A 19,210-nucleotide genomic window follows, 5' to 3' on the forward strand; every position below is an offset into this window, starting at 1 on the left:
TGAGCCGTCGTTTGATAAGCGTGTTTGATGTGATGTGATTTCGTCGATCGTCTCGTCTTGATTTAACAAGCTTCTTATCCATTCGTGTAGGTATCGGGGTTCAAGACGTGACTATTAAGCAAGATCCAAAGGGTATGGAGAGTATTTTTATTTTTATTTTTATTTTTTTTATTATTATTATTATTTTTACTCTAATGTTGAACTCGATTAGAACGTGTATGAACTTTTATTTGAAGCTTGGTCTTCAAAAACGGATTATAAGAATATTAAATATTGTAACAACACTATTTTCATTCATGACTCAAAATATACTTCACAACGTTGATCATATCGAGAAGTAAAAGAAGTTAGGCGAGAAACAAATTAATATATATTAATAGGTCGGTTTCCAAAAGTCTTAGAGAATAAAAGGGCGGGTGTTACATCTGTGGAGGCAAATGGAGATCTGGAAGTGGCTGGAGCATCGGTGGTGGAACGATCAGATGATAGTGCAGGTATATTGCAATTTCTTTGTTTTGTTTCTGAGATTGCTTTGCTGAGAATTGTGTGATGTGTTGAATGTTTGAATATGCAATTGAACAATGTTGTTTTGTTTATATAATAATGTAGCATGTGAGGAGGTTTCTCAGGGAAACAATGAAAATGAAGCAGATGTCTCAACTGGAACTGAAATTCATGACTTAGATATAGTAAATGAGATGATACAAACTCAAGATTCTGCTCATTCGAATGAGTGCAGTCGCGAAGGTCCTTCAACGAGTTGTGCTGGTCTTTATGTACCACATGATGATCATGGTAATTTTGAAAGTAACACGCGGCACTCTCTCTCTATCTCTTTAAATCCATTGCAAAGTAATATTTTTTTCCTTATCTTATTGTAGTTTTAGGTGAAGCTGACGGCTTTAAAGATGACAAACGAGTTATTTTACCTACGAATTCTGCTTAAGAGTGACGAATTGTGAAGAAGTGGAGGTTTTAGTTTATAATGATAAGGTTGATTTTAATTTTAAACTTAATGTAGTGTATAAAGAAGTTTTAAAAATGATGAGTAATTATTCATTGTGTTTAATGTTTAATTGTGATAGATTTTTATCTTCATATTCCATGATTTAATGTTTACATATGTATATTATGTGATTTTTTTCAAATTTATTATGATTATGTGCATAGCACAGCGTGTTACTTTCAAAATTACCACGATCATCATATGGTACATAAAGACCAACACAACTCTTTGAAGGGCCTTCGCGGCTGCACTCATTCGAATGAGCAGAATCTTGAGTTTGTATCATCTCATCTACTATATCTAAGTCAGGAATTTCAGTTCCAGTTGAGACAGTTGCTTCATTTTCATTATTTCCCTTAGAAACCTCCTCACATGCCACATTATTATATAAACAAAACAGCATTGTTCAATTGCATATTCAAACATTCAACACATCACACAATTCTCAGCAAAAGCAATCTCAGAAACAAAACAAAGAAATTGCAATATACCTGCATTATCATCTGATCGTTCCTCCACCAGTTGCGCCTATATCACGTGCTCCACGTCTGTACTATAGTACAACAGTACTTTTAGTGTATTAAAAATGTTTAATTGTTGCACTTCAATTTAAAAATAAAAAATCTATTCTCTCTATTCCATAATAATAGAGTCATTTTGCTATTTTGGTACGTTAGAGTCATTTTTCTTTTTAGTAAAAGTCAATATATTTTTGCACACCTACTTTACTCTCTCTTACTTTTTTCTCTCTTCATCTCTCTATCTTTTTCATTTTTCACTGTATTCTCCTTTCATTTAACTCAACTAACACAATTTTTCTTAATCTCCGTACCGAAAGAAACATTTCCATTATTATAGAACGGAGAGAATACTAGCTTTAACGACTCTTATTAATTATAGTAAGATCAAATGTTTGTATACGAAAGGATATTCAGCTTCGCGATGGCCTTATTCATATATTCAGTTTTATTTGGAATATTTCATTCTTTTATTTTAATATAGTTGATCACTATAATAGTATTATTATTACAGTAGAAATTCTTTCGTAAAGTACTCCTTTCGTCCACATTTAATTTGTGTAAATTTTCCTTTTTCCCTCCACAATTAATTTTTCTTTTCATATTTGCACGATTAATTGTCTCATTTACTTTTTATTATTGTTGATAATGATTGTCGCATTCCACTAGCCTGTTCTATTAAAATTTTAATATAAAACTAATGGTGCGTTTATATAAATAGGACTCACATTTCATTAACTTTATCCACCTATTTTCTAGTATTATACTTCCTCCGTCCCCGATTAAGAATCACACTTTTCCATTTCGGTATGTCTCCAATTAAGAGTCACGCTTCATTTTTACCATAAATAGTAAGTAGGTCACACATTCCACTAATTCAATTCACTTACATTTTATTATAAAATCAATATAAAAAAATGGGTCTCACATTCCACTAATCTTTTCAACCAACTTTTCTTTACATTTATTAAAACTCGTACCCAATCAAAGTGTGACTCTTAATCGGGGACGGAGGGAATATTTCTTAAAATTTGAGTAGAGTCAAATCATGTCAATTAATAGTGCACATAGGGAGTATTATAATATTTTTGTTATTATTTATAATTAGATTTTATACGTTATTACTTTAACAAAACAAAAACTATATAAGAGCACTCCCAATGCACTCGGCGTTAAATCTGGCGTTTTATCGCCGATTATCGCCGAAAATTCGCCGGCAATGGGGAGGAATCGGCGATAATCCGGCGTTAATTCTACCGAATTAATGCCGAATCCCGAAAATTCGCCGGATTATCGCCGACCACTGTGGGCGATAATCCGGCGATAAAAATAGTTTTTTTTTTTTTAATTTCCCCCCCTATAAATTTAAAATTTCATAATTAATTTAAAATAATTTCCCCCCTATTTTTTTTTTAATTTTCGTCGTTGTAATTTTTTACTCGTGTTTAATACAACGAACTTTATTACTATTATTTGTATTGTCTTATAAATTAGCTAGCTTTATTATATACAAAAATAAAACAATTAAATTAGTAATGATGTAAAAATGAAATGTTGAGTTTAGGGAGAAATAAGGGAGAAATAAGGGAGAAACCATTGGAGCAGTTGGCTAAAAGTTGGCTAAAAGCTGGGGATAAATTTTGATACTGATGTGGCGCTGATGTGGCAGGAGTTAGGGAGAAATAAGGGAGTTTTTAGGGAGAGCATCGGGAGTGCTCTAATATTTTACTCGTCATTAACTTTATTGATGTTGTGATAGTTGATGCGTATTTTAGAGTATCTGCTTCAGTGCACACAGGATATCAAGTTTAATTAATTAACTCTAATAATACTACGATACTGCAAGATTACAGCGTCGTTAGTAATATTTCAAGTGTCGATCCACAGGGAGGTAGAAGATTGTTTAAAACTTAAAAACTTAAAAAGATGTAGCATAAAAATTTGATTTTTGGTTTTGAAAGATGTTGACGAAATAAAACTACAAGTTAACTAAAGAAAGACTATTCAAATGAGAAAATATGCCACTCCAAGTTACTCACTAGGCTTGTATTGTTCTACACCTATACAACGAAACATATGAAGGGATTAAAACATCAACCTAATCACATACACTGAACATGTACACGATGAATAGTTCACAATTAGCTGAACACATAACCTATGAACCAATCTTCAATGTTTATAAACTCCTGCGGAAGCGCTAGAGAAATAAACATCTACTATGATCACCTACTTAATCCACTATCAAATTATCCTCTGAACAAATCTAATTCGATAGCATACCAACAATCTAACATTCCTAAACTATGTTAAAGAGACAATAGCGAAGGAAAGAACAACACTACATTATTAGCCAAAAACATAGTGTATAAACATTAAGCACATTGTTGGTAACAAATACATGAGTTCAAAGGTGTAGAAACATCCATACAAAGCCTAGATTACAACTTGGAGCAACATAAAGAGTTTAGCCTAAACACATGGTAGAATTTGCAACAAAAACCATAGGAACCATGCTCTCGTTGAGTGGAATTGGGATTTGGAGACGGATCGTCGGAATGTTGGCCGGAATTTCTTCCTTTTCTTCTTCCTCCTCTCTTACTCTCTTTTCCTCTCCCTTTTCTCGTGTCTGAATATGTCTGAATGTCTTGCTAAACCGCCCCGGAAACCAATTTGAAACCTAAAATGCGGCAGTTTTCGAGAAAAACGCCCGACCGGGCAAAATGGTGCCAACCCGGGCGTTTTTTAGGCCAACCCGGGCGTTTCCACTGTCCCCGGGCGTTTTTAATGCTGAAAACGCCCGACCCGGGCTTTTTTGCCGGTTTTGACTGCTTCGCGCAACCTTCGCCAAATGGTCATAACTTCTTCATCCGAGCTCCGATTGAGGCGTGCAATATACCCACGCGAAGCTATTTCAAAGACGAAGATAATGGTGGTAAGATAAAAGAATTTGGACACCATCTTGATAGGCAACGAACAGTTTCAATCAGACCCTACTCAACATGTACATCTATCAACTAATATATAATAATCAAACCTTAATGATCAATTGATAGATGATTTAAATATACAAAATAGGAGAAAACTTGGAGTATAATTAGTATCATTTGATTCACATCAATAGTGTATTAAATATTTATCTTTTACATAACTATTGTGATTATGATTTTTTATGATGCATTGTTATATATATACTCTCTCCATCCTTTAAATATAGTTTATTTTTATTATTTTGATTCAGTAATCCATTTTAAAATTTTGAAAACCTTTCCACCACGTATTACACTAAAAATGATGTGAGTTCTACTACGACTAATACTATTTCAACTACTTTATCATTTTTAGTAGTTGAAACAAAATTTGATAAAACCTTTATCATTTCAACTATTTTAATGTAATACGTGGTGAAATAATAAAAATTTTAGTAGTTAAAAAAAAATTCAACTACTAAAAATTTGATAAAACCTTTATCATTTCAACTATTTTAATGTAATGCGTGGTGAAATAATAAATTTAGTGTATGTACCAATTTTACTTTAAAATTCGTGCCGTCATAGAAAACTCTATCTTTAAAAGACAAAGGGAGTGTATGTTGTACAAAATATTTACTGTACAACCCCTGCTATAACATATTTCTGCATCCGCTACTGCAAAGGAATATTAGTTTATAGTGGTATGAGAGTTGGAAAACATTGGTGAAATATAGATTTGTATACTAAATATTAAAATAAAAAATTATCTTTAAATCATGAATACAAAAAGTAACTCTGAATAATATGCACATATTGTAAGGGGAATGTGATCAAATGAAAACTCTAAATATGGTACAAACTCAAAATATGATCTGGACCATTGAAAAATGTCAACAGATCACAGAAAAGCATCAACAGAAAAATGTCAACAGAATTTCAACGGTAGCCAATGATTGATGTTGTGTTGATATTGTGTTGATACTGTGTTGACATTAAAATCTTGAAATTTTACACTGTGTTGAAGCTGTGTTGAGGAGTTTTGAATTTGTACAATATATAAGTTTGCATTTTATCACTACCCTATTGTAAGGTATATTAACTATAATAACAGTATGGTCTATGTATCTATAGTTATAACGTTAATAATTGTATTAATAATAGCTACTATAATATAGTATCATAACTTAATTCAAAATTATTATCATAGAATATGAAACTATAATTAATTATTTTAATTTATCCTGATCCTATTAATTATATTACACTTTAATTATCGTTGGAGAATATATAAAAAATAAAATATTTTACATAATGTTATTATAATACTCTAAATTATTTTTCAAATATATGCTCAATATAGGTCACAGATTAACATACTAATGCATTTGGAAAGTATATACTCAAAATATGTGAAAGCATATTTTTTTTATTTTAGAAGTTACATTTGTATACATTGAAGTCTGATTTATAAGTAAAAAAATATTATATATATTTCATAAAAGATGTCTCATTTTCTTTTCTAATTGATCTCATTAAAGATATTATATTTTTATTTTTTAAAAAAATTCTTTTCTACATTAATGTAAAAATATATTTTCTCTTTTCATTTAATAAATAAAACAAAATCTTCTAAAAACTGGTATCATTTTACAAGTGTGATATCTTTGTGAGATGGGGAAGTTTGATTTTTTCTTGAGAAATATCTACTCCCCCTGTGCTCTAATATGCGTCCCACTTTCATTCGACACAAATTTTGACAAATAAAATGAAAAGTGAATTGAAAAAGGTTAAGTGAAATGTCAATCTTGCTTTTAGATACGTATTGATTTTATAATAAAGACTAAAGTCTAATTTTGGTCCCCTACATTTGTCTTAAAATTCTTTTTGATCCCATACATTAGGTTTGTGACATTTGGGTCCCAAACATATTGTTTTGGTCAAAAAACTATTTTCTGTTAAAATTAACAATCAAAGTGTTTGAACAAAAAGATAAGTTTGCAGTGTAGAGAGCTATGAAAAATTCTGTTTTAGGATTAATTAACTATGAATGAGCAGTTTAAAAAATCAAAGAATTTTACATGCATATAAAAGTTCAATTTTCATACAAATGAAATTTAAATTTTAAATCATCAAATTTAACTCCACTTATTTTATCAATCCATTTTAACACTCTAAACATTCTTTTCTTAGATTTTGTGCCGAAAATTTTTCTCAGTAATGAGGAAACGGAAGGAGTGTTAAATTAATTAAGTTAATTAGATTATAATTAAGTTATTACATTGTTCAAACACTATTACTATTAATTTTAACATAAATTGGTTATTTTAGATCAAAACCAAATGTTTGGGACTAAAAGATACCAAAACAATATGTTAGGGATCAAAAGATACCAAAATAATATGTTAGGGACCAAAGGGTCATAAGCTAAAATCGGACTTTATTGTATAATAAAGTATGAGCGAAAATATATTAGTGAAATGCGAGAACCACTATAAAAAATGATAAAAATGAAATGGAATACTCCAATCATCCCACTTTAGGAGTCACTGTTTACCATTTTTAGGTGTCCCACTTTAGGAGTTCCAGTTGAAATATTACATACTCCCTCCGTCCCAATAAATATGAAACGTTTGTTTTTCGGCACATGATTTTATGTAGTGTTGTTTTATAAGTTAAAGAAGAGAAAGTAAAGTAAGAGAGAGGGAAAAATAGAGATAAAATTATTTCTATTTTAAGAAACGTTTCATTTTTAACGGGACAACCCAAAAGGAAAACGTTTCATTTCTAGTGGGACAGACGGAGTATATGGTAATAGGCCCCACATTGCACTAACTTTTGTCCACTCACATTTTATTATAAAATTACTATATAAAAGTAGTATCTATATTTCAATATCTTTTTTCACCAACTTTCATTGTATCAAACTCAAATGAGACTCTTAAAGTCGAACAAGTGGAATAATTAATATAGAATGGATTAGAACTAAGACACGTAGTAAGAGACGTGGTGAGTAATTGATACGGATCTACAAATCTTTATGGCCCCATCAATAATTGCAAGGGTTAATATAGGACTGGTGCGTACCTAGATGGATCTACTTGATTTGAGCAAAGGGATCGCATTGACGCATCATTAATGACATTTAACTAGCTTTATTGCGTATAGCATAATCTAATTATTAAAACAAAGTTTAGATCATGTGCCACACTTTGCAAAGTGTTACAAGGTCATCTCATAATCATAACTTAAGAGATAAACTAGAATATCTTGATCTAGATCAGTATTTATTCGTGCAAATAACATTGAGGAATGCCAATAAACAGAAATTGAATTCAAGAAGCATGTAGGCGATAAGTAGGAATGGCCATGAGAGGCTTAGCTCTAGCAGTGACCAAACCAAAGTGCTCAGACATGTCTATGTCACTAGGCTTCATACCACTGGACAGCTTCCAATCAAAGCAATGCACCAATTGCGCCACCACCAGTTTCACCACGGTCAGTCCTAGCTGGAGCCCAGGGCAGCCCCGCCTGCCCGAACCAAAGGGTATGAGCTGGAAATGGCGGCCTCTCACGTCTATATCGCTTCCAATGAACCTCTCCGGTGTAAAAGCATCCGGGTTAGCCCAAACATCGGGATCCCTTCCCATTGCCCACACGTTCACCATAAGCCTTGATTTCTTCGGTATATGGAAGCCCTGGAGCTCACAGTCTTCCATGGATTCGTGAGGAATTAAGAGGGGCGCCACGGGATGGAGACGCATGGATTCCTTCACCACGCAGTCCAAGTAGTCCAGTTTGTCAAGATGTGATTCGTCAACCATGTGATCCAATCCCACCACCGACTCAATCTCTTGCTGGAGTTTCCTCATCAGTGCTGGATGTCTCATCAGTTCTGACATTGCCCAGTCTGTCGCAGTTGCAGAAGTGTCCATTCCTGCTATCAGTAAATCCTGCACCCACCAATAATGTAAAACTGAAACAAGCAAATGAAGATACTAATAAGCTTACCAGGAGCACGGCCTTGATGTGGCGACGGTCGAATTCGAATCCAGCCTCGCCAGACTCCATAATCGCCATCATAATATCAGCGAAGTCCTCGCTCTGCTTCCTCTCCCCCCTCTTCTGAACGTGATCTTCGATGATTTTCTCCAAGAAGCTGTCAAACACTTTGCTGAGACGCTTCATCTTGCGAGTGAGGCCTTGAAGATCAAGATTCCCGATATACGGGAAGTAGTCAGCGAGATTGAACTGCGCGGCCACCTCCATCGTCTCCGTGAACAGAGCTTTAAACCCGTCCTCATCATCAAGTTCCCTGTCGGAATACTTCCTCCCGAGGATCATCAAGCAGTTCATGTCGCCGCTGACATTGGAGATTCTGGCGCTGAGGTCAACGGCCTCAGCGCCAGCGGCCTCCTTGAGGGTGGATACAAGGAGGCCGACCTCGGCCTTTCGGACGGGCTCGAATTGGATGATTTTGGCGGCGCTGAGAAGGTGCAATGTGCAGAGCTTGCGCATGTCGCGCCAGTAGGGGCCGTAGGGGCCGAAGACCAAGTTGCGCTGCTCGTAGCTCATGAGGCGCGAGGCGTCGTTGAGAGGGCGGCTGGCGAAGACGAGATCGTGGGTCTTGAGGGCCAGCTCGGCTGCGGCCGGGGATGACACGACCACGGCCGGCACGAGGCCGAAGCGGAGGCCCATGACGGGGCCGTGTTTTCGGGCTAAATGGCATAGATTGACGTGAGGGTTGGGGCCAAGAAGGTGGAAATGGCCCAAGATGGGAAGGCCTCTCGGGCCTGGGGGAAGTCTTTTGGTGTTGTTTCGAGTGATTAAGAGATAAACGAGTAGTGTCGCTGCTAAAATCGCCCATATCCAATCCATTTTCCTACTCTCTCTTTCTCCATCTCGGTGAACAAGTTATTTAAATCATCAGAACACCTTTTAAGACAATATTTATGGTCAAACTATATGAGGAGTGGGGCATCAACTTTTTATTTAAGACGTGTACCAAACTAAAAAGGTGGAATGGCTTTATTATATGGGATGGATAGCCGTCGTATATTCAATTCGACGATTAAAATAATACTAGCATATTATAAAATTGAACACAATTTATTGAACCAATCGATTGTGGTCGCAAATGAGACCACGTGCTTCTAAATGAAGATACTTCAAACACAATTGTTGAACCAATCGATCGTGGTCGCAATTGAGACCATGTGCTTCTAAAATCTAAATGAAGATACTTAATTCATCTGCCATTGACAATCTCACTTTGAACTGATATTTACAATCTCACTTTTACTTGATATTTATTTTAAGAAATTATTTGATTATGTAAAAAAATAAAAAATGAATTAGTAAAATATAAACCTAATTTTTATACATAAGTTTTATAATAGAATATAAATCTAATGATTTAAGTGAATGAATATGAATGGAAAAAAGGTAAAAGAGACTTTAAAAATTATGGACACTCCAAATTGACAAAATGAGACATTTTTTCACAAGCAGAGGGAAAAGTTGTTATCAATTGCAGTGAACTATTATGGACATCCCCAGCGTGGAAAAAAGGAGCATATGGTCGCAATGGCGAGCTAGTGTTGCGAGAGGATGGGCCCTGATTGAATCAATAAGAGCCAAGCCTCCGCTCATTAGGCCATCCACATTCCTATCTCTTAACCATCCCATCTCTTCACTATTCATGGGCCCCACTGTACTTTTCACCCCATCTTTTAACTAAGAGACAATATCCCCATCCCTCTATCTCTTAACCATCTCAACTATTCATTCAATTTCATTTTTTTATTTTTATTTCCAACAAATTCAATTAATAAAAACACACTTTATTAAATAAAAGAAAATTATAATTTAAAATCCTAAAAAAAAGACATAATTTAAAATACTAGAAATTAAAAATTGCACACTTAAATTCAAAATTTCAAAACTCAAATCATAAGAAAATGATTTGGTATTTATAGAAGTGATTGTAAGCTTAAAAAAATTGAAAAAAAAATTAAAATTTGAAAAAAAACAGCTATAAACGGCTAGTATAATTTTTGGGATTTTTTTTAATTTTTATTTTCATTTTTGATTTTTTTTTCTGAATTTAAAAAAAAAAAACAAAAAAATTCAATTTTAATGGATATAAACGGCACCCACTCGCGGGCCGGCGAGTGGGTGTCACGGACGAATGGGAGAGCGCCACGACGCCACGAGACAACTCGTGAACCTCCTCTTCCGGAAGAGATAAGAGATGAGATAGGGACGAGACGGAGCTTGCATCGCTGTCTCGATGCCGTCTCGTCTCGAAGAGACGAGATCGAGACAACGACGAGATGCGCTGCGGATGCCCTTAGTAGTATCTATTAGCTGCCTGGGCCGATTTAAAGAAGGTAGGGTATGAAGTTCTTTTTTTTCTACTTCAAACTCTTTAGAAATTTTAGATAATAATTTGAAGCTATTACCGATTACCACAGCCAGTGTAGACTAAATCACCGTCTTTTTTAATAATAGGACGACAAATCGGCGATTTTTGAATAATAGAAAAATGTTTTAATGTTGCAGGCAAAATTAACTGCTTTCTGATGACTTAATACAATAATAATTTTATATTAAAAAGGCTAAATTTAAAAATGGTGGGGAACCAATTATTGGAGCTTCCATGACGTGGCGTATTTAATTTTAGTAGTACTAAAATAATGTGAGCCTCATTTTCAAAGGAAATAAAAATTAAGAATAATTGTTGGAGCTCTCCGGATAACAAATAGAATAGTCAAATTAAGAAGTTAACAAACTTTATATTTAATTATTACTAGTTTTTAGGCAAAATAGGTCCTTCTACTTTGATTGTTTATTTCAATAGATCCTTGTATAATTTTTTAATCTTAATTGATCTTTGTACTTTTAGATTTTATATCAATAGATCATTTTTAACATATTATATTCAATCCGTTAACTTAACCGTCAAATATATTCCACTTCATTAATCCTTATTCAAATAAAATCCACATCATATCTTATGTATTCCACTTAATCAATTATTAATAAAATAAACTCCACATCGTATCTTATTTAATGAAATCCGCATTTGATAATTAAATATACTACACCCTACCCTACGCGAACCTCCTTTAAATAAATTCCTAATTAGCTGTCATAAGTAGTTCTCCGATGAAAGTTCTTCTTCCCTATTGGAATGCTTTCATAAATTTGAACTTTTAGTAGTTGAATCTGGAATGATGCCCCAAAATCTCATTTAGAAGTAGGAACAACTGTTTTGAAGCAGGAACAGTATTCCAAATCTCGTTTAGAAATTTCATCGAACACATTGAATGCATTATAATTGGTTACATTTTGATTGCAATCAGCGATCAATTCTTCGCCACAATTCTGCAATTACAAGGCTCATTCCTCATCTTCTTTTTTTCAGAAACCAAAAATGGCACAACAAAATGAAAGAAATATTGAACTTCTAGCAAGTGTCCTCCTTTATCTTGTGTGTATATTTTTTGGGGCATTGTTCTTGCTTGTCTTCAACACGCAGAGAGATAAAGAAATTTTTTGTTTGATTAAATGGGCTAAAAATCATTGAAGAAGATTGATAATCGTTAGGTTAGTTGAAGGTGTAGTAGTTTGAGTATTACTGATTGTTTGGTTGTAGAGATATAAATCAGGAAAATGCAATTTGAATTTCTTTATGAAGTTTTCTTTTTTTATTTTTATGTTTTTTTTTTCAACTAGGATATTACGTGGAATATAATTAAATAATTGATATATGACGTGTTATTTTATAACGGAATAGTTAACGGTTCCGTTAATTAAGGATCGGAATATATCAAATATAAAAGTACAGGGACTTCGTAAAACGAAAAAATTGTACAAGGACCTATTGAAATAAACAATCAAAGTACAAGGACCTATGAATGTGTTTTACCTAGTTTTTAAGATAATTTTTCAAAAAAATTAAGAATTTTGGTCAAATATTGGTCTGTTCACAATTTTAAAATTAGCCATAAAATCATGAATTTAGACATTTTATCAATTTTTCAATGACCTTAAATTATAATTTTCTATTTGTAATAATATTGATTTGGCGCATACATATTTTAATATTATTATTTACTAAGTATATTGAAAATTGATAAAATACATGGGCGGTGTGTCCTCGTCGAATTTTTCGAATGGTACGTTAGGTACAATTTTACTCAAATTAAATCTCGTGAAAAAATTGAAAAAATATATTTAAATACATGATTTTTATGACTGATTTTCAAAATTATGGAACATAGTGGAATTTAACCAAAGTTCGTGATTTGCATGACCATTACCTTTTTAAATTTCAGCACTAGCTTATGTAATTTTCTGGTTCTATTACTGGGTGCGAGGAGTTGCTTTGTTTGTTGGGAGGCTGGCAGGGCGTGGTGACGCCCTCTCGTCGGCCAACGAGTGATTGTCGTTTAATGTTCATTGTAAAATAGTACTCCCTCCATCCCATAAAAATATGAGCAAGTGATATGGCACGAGAATTAAGATAAAATTGGTAAAGTAGTGTGTTAGAATTGGTATACTGAAAAGCATATTTCGAGCATGTTGTGGTGACGCCCTCTCGTTGGCCAACGAGTGATTGTCGTTTAATGTTCATTGTAAAATAGTACTCCCTCCATCCCATAAAAATATGAGCAAGTGATATGGCACGAGAATTAAGATAAAATTGGTAAAGTAGTGTGTTAGAATTGGTATACTGAAAAGCATATTTCGAGCATGTTGCACGGATAGAATTGCTTGTATACAATAAACTTTACAATCCACTTTTAACCCAAGGCGAGAAAAAGTAATTTTATCACATTGATCTTTGCTTGTGCATTTATAAGATATTTTTCAAACATTTAAATGTATAAGAAGCAAATAAGTCTAATTCTTCTGCAATAGTAGACTGGTTGTGAATGATGTTCATAGAAGGTGACGCAGTCGGTTCTTTATAGAAGAGAAATAGAATTTCACAACCTAGATAGGCTTTGACTACCTATCATGAAAGGTTGCAGTGTCAGTCCGCATGTTTCCTTACCTTAGGAAACAATACTGGTGTGGTATAACAATTGAGATAAGTCTTTCTTGCTATTTACTAAAAGACGAGGTCTCGCTGATTGTTATTTCTTAATCATTGTTGACATAACATTGAGCATATGATATTGATTATGCACTACTTTGATTTATCAAATGGTGCGGATTTTTCGCAATCCAAGAATCCTGATATCTTGGGTAGCGGTTATCAATGTCTAGAGGTGCTAGTATTGTTATTACAATGAATCGTGTGCTGGGTGAGTCCAGTTTGATAATTTCCTCAAGAGGTGTTCGAAAAAGGTTTTATTATTCAGAAACTCAGCCGGTTGGAATTTATTCCAGAATAATACATAAAGATTTTGAACTAGACAACTCTTGGAAAAAGATATTAATTAATTAAAGTCAAATAGCAGACTTAAATTAATTAATAGATATTTATATCTTAAACACGGGAGATAATAAATTAAAGAGGTAAAGCCCGAATTACTCGCAATTAGGGATTGGATGGGCAGTCAGTATTATTATACTATAGTGGATGATAATAATTTTATGTTGGGTTTGAATTAAATTAGGGCTCAGTTTAATTAGTAAAACTCCAACGGGTTTGGTCCAAGTCCGACCTCCATGGATCCCTAATCTGGCCCATAATAACTCTATATAAAAGGAGATTAGAAATGAGATTAATGATAATTTTTTTAATCATAATCTTCGTGCTCCCCTCTGGGAGTGGACGGAAAAATCAGTTTTGACAAAACTGATATTCTGTCTTCTTTCTAATCAAGCCCTTTTCGATTCTGACAAGCTTTGCCCACCCAAAGGTCATTATCTGAGTTCAGGATACAGATTAGAAGATTTGTGATTGAGTACGAAGAACATCTTGTGGAGAAGGCGCAAACAATCGTCATATTTTGGAGAATTAGATCGGTAATTCTAAACCGTAGGAAATTCATGTTTTAGGTTTTAATTCCTTTTACATGAATTATTTGTGTTCTTGTATGCAATTTTGATTGTTTAACATGTAGATAATAATCCCATAATAGATCAAATAGATCTGTAGATCTGATTTATTTGTTTATGCATGTCTTCCTCTGTGCAAGAGACACCAAACCCCAACATAGTGTTAGTGGATAGTGACACCCACATTATAAGTAGGGCTGGGGAAAAATACGAAAAAATGATATATCGCTCGTATCGTATTGAAAAATATCGAAAAATTATCGAATTTTCGATATATCGTAATTTTCGATACGATACGATATCGTATCGTAAGTTTTCGATACGATAACGATATGAATTTCCTTATATCGCGATATATCGTTTTATATCGAAAATACGATATATATCGATAATTTTCGATATATCGATATTTTCGATATATATCGATATTTTATTTTCGATATATCAAATTTCGGTACGATATATCGAAATATCGATACGATAATGATATGAAAATTTTTTATATCAAAACTTTCGATACGATAACGATATGAAATTCTTTCATATCGATATTTTCGATGCGATACACGATACGACGTTTTCGATACGATATATCGTATCGATCCACCCCTAATTATAAGTAGTGTTTAATGGTGGTATGAGTTGTAAAAAAGTTGATGTATAGAGGTAATAAATATGGATAATTCTCCAAAAAATGGAATGCACATATTTTTGTGGAACAGACAAGAATGAAAAGTACACATATTTTTATGGGACGGGAGGAGTATTTTATAAAAAAATAGTTAAAATTTGATAAAATTTTCCTACTTTGTAGTATATACCTGTAATTTTTTTTATCATTTTTTTCTCTTTTTATTTAATTTATTTTCCATTTTTTTAATCATAAAATCATCTGTATATACCTCATTCATCAAATCATTTTTGTCACACCAAAATCTTCTTCTCTCACTCATTTTTTTTCCAAATTTTCACTCTCATTTTGCAAATATGGCTGATGAGCCATACGACTGGAATCGTATGTTGAACATGCTCAGCGGCGGCAACGTGCCGTTGCCGGATTACCTGACTCCGGGTACTAAAGGCTTTTCGATGCCCTCTATGGCGCGCTACTAGCCCGGGTCCGGCTACTCAATGCAATCGCTATCTCAAATTTGGGAGAACTAGCCAGAGGAGGAGGAAAGTAGGAACAAACTCTGGACAAATACGAAGCCACTGCCCGTCATGCCCACACTCTGCTCGAGAAGGAGAAATTGTTTGAATTGTGGATCTCCAACAAAACTGGAATGATTTTTGGACGAGGTGACTAGCACCTACAGCAACAAGCGCTCGAGAGGAACGTTGCCCTGCACAGCGAAGATGCTTCGCTGTCATTTCGCGCAAGTCGATGCGGACCCGAAAATTTTTTGCGACGTCTACAAGAATGAAGAAATGCAGTACCAAAGCGGAACAAGTGGAGTTGACTTTTTGAGGGCGGCTATAATGGTCTTCCAACAATACATTGTGCGGGCCTTCAAGTATGGCAATACTTGGGCGAAGGTTTGGAATATCGATAGGTGGGCCGGTGGCACCGAGTCCAGCACGGAGTTCAGCTCTAAATGACGAAGAACATGGCGAATGACCTGTAACACCACCTACCCGCTGGCTACTAGCCAGATAAATGAGGCCACAATTTGATACCATAAAGTATGGTGAATTAAAATTTATTAAATTAAATAAAATATTTTCACATCATCAAGTTGCAATGTGGCTCACAATCCATCACAAATATCATAAATTACTCGTATGAAGCACCACTAACCACATAATCATACTCATTATTACTAACAGGCACACAAACAATTTTCAAATTCACGTAACCGTTAATCAACCGCACATACCCAAGTCTAACTACCTCATTAAGCAACACCCACATGTTTGGAGTACTAAAACTATAATATGCCCACGTGCAAGGCCCGATCGAAATCATAAAATATTTTTCATTGTGTGTGGACCGATCAAATATCATATACTCCCTCTGTTCCAAGGTAAGCGAGTCATATTCCTTTTAGGTAGCAAAAAATCCTCTCCCTTACTTTATTCTCCACCTACTTTATTTACCCTTTATTGCTCCACTTTTCCCTCTCTTATACTTACTCTCTCTACTCTAACTCTTTAAATATCAATTCCTTAGATCTTGTGCCAAAATAAATGTTTCGCTTATCTTGGTATGGGGGAGACGAGCGCAGAACGGGGATTGATATGTCTCTAAGAAATGTTTAGCTTATCTTGAAATGTCAAAAGAAATTTCTCTAAGAGTATCTATGGTTTCAGGGCATATACTTAACTCTAAAGGGTATCTTTGGTTTTAGTTGAAATGTCTCCGTGCTCTATTTACCACTTACTTTAATGTCTTTCATTACGTGTAGAAAAAGCGAAACATATTCCTATGATTTTTCATAATTTCAGCAATTTTACAATTGCACATCGATTAAAAAAAACACAAAAAAACCAAAACAAAACTCAGCTTCTTATCTGATCTGTTTTAAAGTATTTTATAGCTACATAGCTAATTTTTTTTGCTTTATAAAATATTAGTATCCTTGGTTCAATTCACTATAACATGCAATAAACTAAAATTTGATGTATGGTATATTTATACTATTTGAGTTTACAAGTTTTTTACTTTAAAATTTTCATTCTTTACTTGTCATTTCTTTTAATTATTACTTTTGGAACATTACGTCGAACTTCAGTCCAAAAAATAATCACATGTTCTTAATTCATACATTTGATATTCTAAAAATATATAGTTAATATTTTCTCTTTAAAAATATTAGAGTTCTTGGTCATTCACTATACCATTCAACAAATTAAAATCTTATACTTATACTTCGTATGATATAGCAATACATATTGAGTTTGCGGTTTTCATTTTAATTCTTTAGATTCCAAAAATATAATTCACTATATTTAATTTCTTAAATTTTAGAATGTTGCAATCGAGCCCGATGAAAAAATAATCACATGTTTTTAACACATTTATTAATATTTTAAAGCTATATAGTTAATATTTTCTCTTTTTTCATAAAATAGTAGAGTTTATTGCTCAATTCACCGTATAATAAGAGAATTTATAATTTGATCTACCATGTATTAATACTAATTAAGCATGCGATTTTCATTTAAGATTTTTCTAATTTTTTATATTAATATTTACATTCCAATATTTTAATTATTTTTAGAATATTATAACTCGTTAAAAAAATTATCACACGTTCTTAACTCATTTTTGTGACATTCTAAAGCTAAATAATTGTTTCTCATTTTTTTTTTTCAAATATCAGTATTGCTAACTTTAAAAAAAATACTGTATATAGAATTAGTAGAGTATACGATTCTTTATGTTCTTAATTTTGAATCAATTAGTTGATATATACTACATTAAAATAATCTAAAATGAAAAAAGTGAATTCATCCAATTATTTTCGTAATAAACGATAATTTATTGATTTTTCTTTTATGAAAAGTTATACTCGAATCTCAATAAAAAATAATTATATGTTCTTAACTATATAGTTATAATTTTTCTTTTTTTTATAAAAATACTAGAACTCCTAGCTCAGTTAAAATAAAAAAAAATATAGCATGTAATATTGATATCTCATTAAAATCTATACTACTTAAAAGTGGCAGTTTGTTGAAGTTACCATAATACTCTTTTTGAAGGGAAAATGAAAGCTACTACCTCCGTCCCCCAAAATTTGCTACACTTTGACCCGACACGGGTTTTAAGAAATGTAATGGAAAGTGAGTTGAAAAAGTTGGTGGGATGTGAGTCCTACTTTTAAAGTATTAGTTTTATAATAAAATGTGAGTAGGAGTGAGTTAGTGGAATATGAGGTCCACTACCAAAAATGATAAAAGTGAAGTGTATCAAATTTTCAGGGACGGACCGAAATAGTAAACTGTATCAAATTTTCAGGGACAGAGGTAGTAATTGTGTAAATTAATTTTCGTTTCACAAATGTTGCCATTTTTTGTAAGTGGTTTGTGACTGTACTGTCTAGACTCTATAGACATGTTAAAAATAATTGGATAAAAAATGGTCCAATCAAATGTAAATTTCTTGAAGAAAATACTTTTATATAGTTGCACTAGAATCCTGATTTTATTTTATGATGATTGCAGCATAGGTGAGGTTCTGCTTGGAATCCGGCGAAGGCTTCGGCGACAGCAAGCGGGTGAGACGGCAAGAGAGATGCCGGAGATGAAGAGGAAGCGGCAACGATGCTGCTGTCCAGTGAGGGACAAAGGTAAAATCTTTAGAACACCAAACGAGCAAAACATAAGTTTTAAATTAGAACTCTTGAAAACATGATTTAAAATTACAGAAAAATACCTCACACGGGCGACGACGCTGGCGTGAATGGAGACGAAACGGTTGACGGCGGTGAGTCTAGCCGCTAAATGCAGTGGCGACTGTTGCAAGCATGATTTTAGCTACAATAAACGAATAAGCCATGCTTGGTCAATAGTTAAAGCATGCGATACATATTAAATAAAGGATGAGGTGGCAGCTGAGGTGGCGAGAGCGTGGCAGCTTATGACGTGGTTGTGACGTGGAAAGAGCGTGCTTGCATGTGAAGAGGGAGCTGAGGTGGAATGTGACGTGGAAAGTGGCGAGGATCGCGTGAGTTGAACGAGCTAGGAACAGAGTATAA

The 19,210-nt window shown here is 33.6% G+C and overlaps 1 protein-coding gene across 1 annotated transcript; it reads right to left on the bottom strand.

The window, feature by feature from the left end:
• Positions 1–7,632: 7,632 nt before the first annotated feature.
• On the bottom strand, positions 7,633–9,453 carry LOC125195759 (cytochrome P450 71AU50-like). Its single transcript, XM_089063723.1, has 2 exons — positions 8,505–9,453; positions 7,633–8,446 (listed from the first exon to the last, which is right to left on the bottom strand). Exons 1-2 carry the CDS (start codon positions 9,369–9,371, stop codon positions 7,829–7,831), a joined length of 1,485 nt encoding a protein of 494 aa, XP_088919849.1. The 5' UTR covers positions 9,372–9,453; the 3' UTR covers positions 7,633–7,828.
• Between the last annotated feature and the right edge of the window lie 9,757 nt (positions 9,454–19,210).

This window comes from Salvia hispanica, chromosome 2, assembly GCF_029641045.1.
Source record: "Salvia hispanica isolate PSC_SH4W2 chromosome 2, Shi_PSC_v1, whole genome shotgun sequence".
Classification (NCBI taxonomy): Eukaryota; Viridiplantae; Streptophyta; class Magnoliopsida; order Lamiales; family Lamiaceae; genus Salvia; species Salvia hispanica.

Bases quoted from the DNA above. Each gene is read 5' to 3' on its own strand.
- LOC125195759 (XM_089063723.1), bottom strand. From the start codon at position 9,371: ATGGATTGGATATGGGCGATTTTAGCAGCGACACTACTCGTTTATCTC. The intron at 8,447-8,504 runs GTAAGCTTATTA...TGGTGGGTGCAG, and splicing joins ACATCAAGGCCGTGCTCCTG to GATTTACTGATAGCAGGAAT.